Source organism: Notechis scutatus, chromosome 2 (genome assembly GCF_049901735.1).
Source record: "Notechis scutatus isolate UNSWTSFEM ecotype Mainland chromosome 2, rNotScu1.2, whole genome shotgun sequence".
NCBI lineage: Eukaryota > Metazoa > Chordata > Lepidosauria > Squamata > Elapidae > Notechis > Notechis scutatus.
Window position 1 is genome coordinate 125,273,225 of NC_142010.1, and position 9,067 is coordinate 125,282,291.

At 40.9% G+C, this 9,067-nt stretch overlaps 1 protein-coding gene across 1 annotated transcript in view; it reads left to right on the plus strand.

Moving 5' to 3' along the window:
* Window positions 1-334: 334 nt before the first annotated feature.
* Window positions 335-9,067, plus strand: part of CACNG1 (calcium voltage-gated channel auxiliary subunit gamma 1) — a 40,829-nt gene continuing 32,096 nt past the window's right edge. Inside the window, exon 1 of the mRNA XM_026678783.2 lies at window positions 335-738. Coding sequence (XP_026534568.1) covers window positions 495-738 — 244 coding nt within the window. The 5' untranslated portion in view covers window positions 335-494. The remainder of the gene's footprint in view (window positions 739-9,067) is intronic.

Below are 9,067 nucleotides of genomic sequence, written 5' to 3' on the forward strand. Positions count from 1 at the left end.
AACCCTTTTCTTGATGGAACATTTGACTTAGTTGGTCAGACATTTCCAGTTCTGCTGCAACAACCAGATAGTATTCGTGACTATTCTTGAAGGGTATGCACACAACCACAGCATCATGCAAACTGGGGCAGAAAGGAGCATGGTGAAAAGATAATTTCTTGCACACAGCTGTGCTTCACGCCTGGGTTCAGGAATTCCCTATCTACGCTGTAATTTGAACAGCCCTTGTGACTCCACCCCTTCTATACATTAATAGCAGTTCCTCAGTCCAAGCCAGCCCCGTCATCTGATGGATCCCAACAGGTGTACCCTCCATGGTCTGCTTGTCTTCCCCCAGCCCCCAACCTCCTCCCCTCTGGGATAACAGGGCTGGCATTTGAACATGCTTAGCTACGACAAGCCTTTTGGGAGACGCTTCTAGCAACTCTCGGTACTCCTTGCCAGAGGAGCAAAAGCAGCACCTAGACCCTCTTTCTACCCTACATTTTCCAGGCATGACTGAAGGCAAGGCTCTCAAAGTCCAGGTGACCTTCGCTATTATTCTGATAGGGGTTGCCTTGATGTTCACAGCAGTGGTGACCGATCATTGGGCTGTGCTGAATCCTAAGGTGGAGGAATACAACACTACCTGTGAGACAGCTCACTTTGGGCTATGGAGGCTTTGCATCAAACGGATCTACATTGAAGAAAACAACATGGAGAAGGAACAAGGTTGCGGGCCCATAAGCCTGCCAGGAGGTATGTTGGTTGGTCTGATCCCTAAGCACCATGGCAGCCTTGCTTTAGGGCCATAACTTCTGCTTTCAGGTTAACCCTCTGGGCTATTTGTTCTCCCGTCTTTGAGGTTCTATCTCTTGGCATAAATTATACCGTTACTTCCTACTACAGGCATGAATTTTCCAGGCTACTTCCTGATGGTTTTGTCGAGGAAGGAAAATGCATTAAAATAAAACTGGAGAGAATGGGCAGTCACAGACCTAATAGTCATTCCTAAGAGGTCTGTAAAGGGCATGCATAAGCGCACCAACGTGCCTACCGTCCCTGTCTTAATGTTCCCTTTTATTCGTATCTATTTCATGTATTAATAATCATGTTTATACATATATACATATATACATATATACATATATACATATATACATATATACATATACATATACATATACATATACATATACATATACACATATACATATACATATACATATACATATACACACACACACATATACATATACATATATATATATATATATATATATATATATATATATATATATATATATATATATATATATATATATATATATATATATATATATAAATCAAATGCATGCTTGACAAAATAAATAAATAAAATAAAATTGGCATTCCACATCCAAGAATGGGAATGTGATTGAGTGCAAAGGAAAGTTCTAAGAAAACATCTCCATGTTTTTCACGTAATTGATCAAGGTTTGTGAATACATTCTGCCCACTTCAAAGCCCTAGATTCCCAAGGATTGTGTTCAAATCATATTGTGCATGGTTGATACATAGATTGGGTTTTGATTTTTCCAAGGGTTGTGATGCCAGGAAGAGAGCTCACTCTCAAGCTATTCCTTTGTATATTTGTGTTGCTGGTTTGGCTTCAGAAAGAAATGGGAAGTGGTTTATTTTTTAAATAAAAAATAAAAGAAGAAATTGAATAATGAAATTATCATCTATGTTTAAAGAATATGGTGATTGGCATTAGAAGAATGTATTGGAATATTGAATAATTAAATAATGAAGGATTATAATTTAATACAAGTATGTATATTAACATTAGAGATACGATTACAGTTATTATTTTTGTCTGTATCAAAATGTTGATGCTTACACTGTTTATGCATTGATGTGTAGTACATGTAGAATAAAATAAAAAAAACTTGATTTAAAAAAAAAGAAAGAAAGAAATGGGAAGTGGGGGAGGGGCTGGTCTTTTCCATCCCACTAGACTGGAAGGGTGGTTTCAAGGCAGAGAAAATAAAGGCTACTGGAGTATGAATTCTGCACTGGGAACATGGTACGGTAGACCAGGGGTCTCCAACCTTGGCAACTTTAAGACTTTTGGACTTCAACTCCCAGAATTCTGGGAGTTGAAGTCCACAAGTCTTAAAGTTGCCAAGGTTGGAGACCTCTGCGGTAGACTGATTGGATGGAATGACCATACAGGTAGTCCTTGAGTTACAATCATAGCTGAGACAGCGATTTTCTTTGGCATAAGCCATTGCAGTCGTAAAATCAATCAGAACTGATTTTATGGCACTTTTTATTATGTTCATTAAGTGAATCAGCGCAAAGGGTGTTTTTTGTTTTGGGAATCAGAAAACTAGGTCCCAAATCATGATCACCTGACCACAGGATGCTGTGACCAGTCAGTCATAAATGTGAGCCGGTTGCCAAGCACTTGAATTGTTGATCACGTGACCCTGGGGTGATGGGTGTTCTGACAGTCTTAAGTGCAAGTACAGGTCATAAGCCGCTTTTTCCAGAACTGCTGTAACTTTGAACCATTGTTAAACATCAGAAAGCTTGCAAAATTAAAAGCAATAAAATCATTCAATTAAAAAACAAGGCAGGAAAGGGGTATTTACAACTGGCACCTGAGGTTAAGGAATGGAATAGAATAGAATCAGCTTCCCACTATGCAGGGTGAGACCCCTACCTCCAGCCAGCTTTTTGGCCTTGCGTGCAATAGCTGAGGCCAGCTGCAGCCCTCTGTCAAGCTCCCCTGTCACAGGAGGCCTACCATTCATTTTTCACTATCAGAAATATTAGAGAGGGGAAGGAGTCCTGGAGTCTCACTAAAGCTTCCAGCAGGACCAGCATCTAGGAGGAAGGATGAACTGGGAAGGACTTCCAAAGGAGCAGCCTCTGCCAGGGGGCCCAAAACTAAGAGGCGCCAAACTCCCGGGGGGGGGGCACTCATACCGCCATGTTCTGTCCTAAGGGGAGACATCTCGGAGGAAGGTAGCGATGGGTGAGATCACCCAGATTGCTTTCACATTTTTGCCAAGGGAAGGGGAGGGAGAGGGAAGGAAGAAGCCATTAGACATCTCGTGCTATTTCTGGTACTTTTAAGGGTTGTGGAGAAAATCTGATATCTGAGAGACCACTTATCTCCAACTGGTGCCATCCGCCCGGGACATTCCAGCAGGATGAATGTACTCCAAGTCCCTTCCATTGAACATTATCATCTGGTGTTGACTAAGGAGTTGCAGCCCCCCCCCCCCATCCTCTGGAACAGCATCCCCCTAGAGATAAAGAGGACACCCTTTCTTAGAATAGGATAGGATAGGATAGGATAGGATAGAATAGAATAGAATAGAATAGAATAGAATAGAATAGAATAATTGGAAGGGACCTTGGAGGTCTTCTAGTCCAACCCCCTGCCTAGGCAGGAACCCCTACACCACTTCAGACAAATGGTCATCCAACATCTTTTTAAAAACTTCTCGTGTTGGAGCATTCAGAACTTCTGGAGGCAAGTTGTTTCATTGATTAATTGTTCAAACCAGTGGTGGGATTCAAAATTTCTTACTACCGGATCTGTGGCTTGGTGGGCGTGGCAGGGGAAGGCTACTGTAAAATCTCCAATCAGAGGTGGTATTTACTGGTTCCCCAAACTACTCAAAATTTCCTCTACCAGTTCTCTAGAACTGGTCAGAACCTGCTGAATACCACCTCTGGTTCTAACTGTCAGGACTGTCACACCCTGGAGGGCCAAAAGGCCTTGAAAATCTGGCTTTGGTCCTAGGTTGATGTTTTTGTGCCATGGACCTTGTTTTGTTTGGTCACTTTTGTTGTCCAATCGATTATTTAAATCTGGGTGTTCTGCGTGGTTCAATATTTTAGCTGTTTTTATGTTTTCCGTAGCTTTGTGTACAGCCCAGAGTCCACTGGATGTGCCTGTCCAAACTCCTTCAAGTAAAAAAATACTGGGTTGGGGTGGTTTGTTTGTTTGTTTGTTTATTGCATTTGGGTTTATTTACTCAATGTTGACACAGATTTTTACAAATATCCTTGACTTACAACCATAACTGGAGCCAAAATTTATGTTGCTAAATGGAACAGTTGTTAAGCAAGTTTTGCCCCATTTTACAATTTTTCTAAAGTTGTTAAATGACTCACTGCAGTTGTTAAGTGAATAACGCAGCTAAGCGAATCTGCCTTCCCCATTGCCTTTGCTTGTCATAAAGTTGCAAACGCTGATCACATGACCCCAGGACATGGCAACTGTCATAAGTACATGCCAGTTGCCAAGCAAGGGAACTTTGATCACGTTACAATAGGGTTCCTGCAACGGTCATAGGTATGAAAAACAGTCATAAATAACTTTTTTCAGTGCCATGGTAATTTTGAATGATCACTAAACGAACGATTATAAGACAAGGATTACTTGTACTGACCATATGATGGTGGTCTGTACAGGATTTCTCCAGCCTTGCTTGAAGTTGATCTGATGACATCTGCTTTGCTAGTGCTCCTAACAGGATCCAAATATCTGACTTGAAGAGATCCTCTCATACTTCTTCCTCCCTCCTCTATAAACCTTAAGGGAGTAATAAGCAACTCTGAGTATTCAGAGTCATCTCTTTCTTTCAATTTCAACGTTAACATATTCATTTCGGCACTTTCTGTTACTTTTCATAATATCAGTTCTTCTTTAGGAATATTGGGAGTTTGTGCAAAGGCTCTGAATACTTCCTAATCTGAAATAAATGGCATGATTGGTTAGCAAACAGAACTAAAAAATAAGACAAGAAATTTAACTGTAAGAAGCCTTAAGAACGTAAAATGTAAATTTGTAAATTATATAAGAATATAGAAGTAACAATTATAGTTAAAGTTATTAATTAATATTAGATAAATATAAATACAATGTGTTAAAATACTTAAGATAGTTAAGATAAGAACTTGTATAGATGTCAAGAATGTTGTTGAAACTATGATGTTTTATGTTGAAACAATAGAAACTTAATAAAAACATATTTTTAAAAAATTAAAAAAGAAGCAACTCTGAGAAAAACTCCAAGATATTAACTAAGGCGGGGATCCTCGACCCTCGGTCAGGGACCAGCATTGTCCACAGCCCACCAGTGTTCTGACCCAGCTCCCCAAACATGACATACCCTCTGTAGTTGAAGCAATGAGTCCCTTATTAGGAGCGCCAGCAGCCATCGTTCACCTCAGGCTAACAAGTCTATCTTATAGGGAGATGAATAGTTGTCTGCCACATCTATTCATCTCCGCTCCTGCCTTTTATCCCCAGAGCTAGGGTGGGGCTTCGCTAGCAGAGGTGGCTCTTCCTTCCCCAGGATCAGTCCACAGATTTCCACTGCTCTCCTCTCCTCTGCTTCTGCGCATCCGTGAGTCAGGCACTGGACCCAGATGTTCCTCCTGTTCCTCATCAGCCACCTCCAGACCTGGGGGCTATTGACTCTCCATCTGAGGGCTGACGGATGGCCCAGGCTTTGCCTCTCTCTCTCTTTCTTTCTGTCAGCTCCATTCCCTCTTCCCCCTTGGAGCTCTCAGGTTGCCTTGATGCTAATCCTGACTTCCATGCCTCCTCATCATCTGATTCAGCTGCTGGAGAAGCCAGCGGCCGACAGGCCACAACAGCCAGGAACTGGGTTATGGAAATGAATGAAGCCCCATCCGTGTACAGCAGCACACAAACCACACACCCTTGGTTTGAGGAAAAACCACTTTTCACAGCACTGGTCCCTGGCTCCCCAAACTTGGGGGCTGCTAAACTAAGGTACTATTTCCCAGGGCCTGTATAGTCTCATAGATCAGAACGGAAATTGTCAGTACAAATCTAGGACCTGTTCCAATGTACCCACTTGCCTGGGAACCTACCAGCCTATCACACGTAAAGAATTCTTTCTACCGCACCGAACGATTCTTTGGTTATTTATTACGATTCATAATATTTACATGGAGTTGAAATGCATAACATCTCAAGCGATTGAAAGCAGCTCGCCATGATAGGGTGATTATTAATTGCACAGAAAGGGAAAGGTGGCTGCAAGAAAAAGTGTTTTGTCGAAGCCCAGCCAATGACTGGAACTGAAAGAATCTACAATATAAATCAAAGTGGATACAGCTCGTTCACGGTGGCCCCGTCCTCTTGTAACGAGAACCACAGAGACAACCTCTGAAGAGTTTTCACAACAAACACCCGGGTACCTGGGATTCTGTGACAGCTGTATGGCCAGAGGCTGGAACATTTTAATTGTTTTCCAACACAGCTTGGAGAGAACCACAGGATCCCTATTTATCTTCCAGAGCATTGCCTTTTCCCTTTCCGACCGGCAGTGATTATCAAGAGAAAGCAAGTCTAAAGACAAATTGAATGCTTGCCATTTGTTAGCAGGAAAGCGAGCAGATGATTGCAAAGCTTTCAGCCCTTTAATTTAATTTTGCAAAGCACTAAATGTCTTGAGAGCACTATAAAAATAATAAAAGATAATTGCGGCGAGTAACAAATTGCAGGATCTGCCAGTCTGAAGAAATGTGAGCATGTCCAAAGAGTCTTGGATGACGGGAATCTGAGAAAAACAGCCAGTATTATTATTTACAATCCATTTTACTCAAATCCCAAGAAAGCCCACCAAACCGGTCTCTAAGCATGCTCATTGATCCTGCACCCCGCCCTTCCCAGTAGACCAATGTTTGTGAGGAGCCATCAATTCCAGTCACGTGGCTCGTAGTTAACTCACCATCTCTATAATTGCCTCTTTGTTTACTGAGCAGATTTGAAAGGCAGCGGAGGGCCGTGAATTTATTTTCTCGATTCCCCGCTCCCACCCTATGCAGGTACATGGCTGACATACATCAGAGGCACCAAATACACTCCAGCTGCACTATGAGGAATCTGCTTTATTAAGACCTCTGTGGTTTATGAGCTTTAAATTCATCCAGTAATATCAAAGTAGATTAATGTGTATCATTTAGTGAGGATGCTTGGCATAGAATGTGTGCACACACAGAAGATGGGTGGATTTAGGAATGGATGGATGGATGGATGCACGGAATAAATAGATTGATTAATCAGAAGGTAGATAGATATAGATGGATGATAAATATAGATAATGATAGATACAAAATAGATAGATAAAGATTAGATAGATAGATAGATAGATAGATAGATAGATAGATAGATAGATAGATAGATGAGAGATGAGAGATTAGACATAGAGAAATGATAGATTAGAGAGAGAGAGAGATGATATAGAGAGAGATGATAGATTAGAGAGACATAGAGAGATGATAGATTAGAGATAGCTAGCTAGCTGGATGGATGGATAGAAAGAAAGAGAGAGAGAGAGAGAGAGAGAGAGAATACTGGTATCAGCTATAATAACACAATTTTGAAAGCTTGACAGGGTGTCCCTCTGGCTCCTCTTATATATACAGGACCATGGTGGAGTTGTTTGAGTCTCTTTTTTCAGGGTTTCTTCTTTCTCAGGGCCGAGGTGTTCCTTACAGTCTCTTTTACTCTTTCTTAACAATTTCCTTAACAGTATTCCTTTCATCTCAGCCATCCTCTACACAGATCGGTAGACAATTAATCCACCCCTATCTATGACCACCAGTAAGAGGCCATTCCTGTTCCCACCTTAATCATCTCCTGGGGATTAGGAATCCTCCAGCTAATGGAGATTCCCAGTGCTCTGCTAAGGACAGAAGATGAGTGAGTGAGAAGCCTGATTGCAGAACTTAGAATGAGAGTCTTCCAGCTAATGTATGTTCTTCTTGTTGTTGTTAAAGTATGTTACTGAGGCAACATAGCAATAAGTGAGCAAACCAGAGGCAGGTAGATACAACGATACATGTTTTAGTAGCAGATCAATCAGGTAGTCCTTGACTTACAACCATTCATTTAGTGAACATTTACAACGGCACTGAAAAAGTGACATATGACCGTTTTTCTCACTTGTGACTGTTGTAGCATCCCCGTGGTCAGGTGATCAAAATTCAGCTGCTTGGCGTCTGGTTCATATTTATGACGGTTGCAATGTCCTGGGGTCATGCGATCATCTTTCTGCAAGCTTTTGACAAGCAAAGTCAATGGGGAAGCCAGATTCACTTAACAACCGGATTACCAATTTAACAACGGTAAGCGAGTTACTTAGCAACCGTGACAAGAAAGATTGTGGAATGGGGCAAAAGTCACTTGACAACTCTCTCGCTTAGCAGTGGAAATTTTGGGCTGAACTGTGGTCATAAGTTGGAAGACTACCTGTATTCATTATAACAGAAAGTAGGATATCCCATAAGAAGAAAATAAGCTTTTTAAAAATAGAGTAACTAGAATAGAATAGAATGGAATGGAATGGAATGGAATGGAATGGAATGGAATGGAATGGAATGGAATGGAATAGAATAGAATATAATGGAATGGAATGGAATGGAATGGAATAGAATAGAATAGAATAGAATAGAATAGAATAGAATAGAATAGAATGGAATGGAATGGAATGGAATGGAATGGAATGGAATTCTTTATTGGCCAAGTGTGATTGGACACACAAGGAATTTGTCTTGGTGTAAATACTCTCAATATACATAAAGAAAATATATATTCGTTAAGAATCAGGAATCATAACATACAACACTTAATGATAGTCATAGGGTATAATCAGCAATCAAATCATACTAGGAAACAGTCAATATAAATTGTAAGTATACAAGTGACAAAGTTACAGTCATACAGTCACAAGTGGGAGGGATGGGTGATAAGGAATGATGAGAAGATTAATAATAATAGTAGTGCAGACTTTGTAAACAGTTGGATAGTGTTGAGGAAATTATGTGTTTAGCAGAGTGATGGCGTTCGGGGAAAAACTGTCCTTGTGTCTAGTTGTTCTGGTGTGCAATGCTCTAAAGCGTTGTTTTGAGGGAAGGAGTTTCAACAGTTTATGTCCGGGATGTGAGGGGTCTGTAGATATTTTCACAGCCCTCTTTTTGACTCATGCAGTATATAGGTCCTCGATGGAAGGCAGGTTGGCAGTAATTGTTTTTTCTGCAGTCCTAA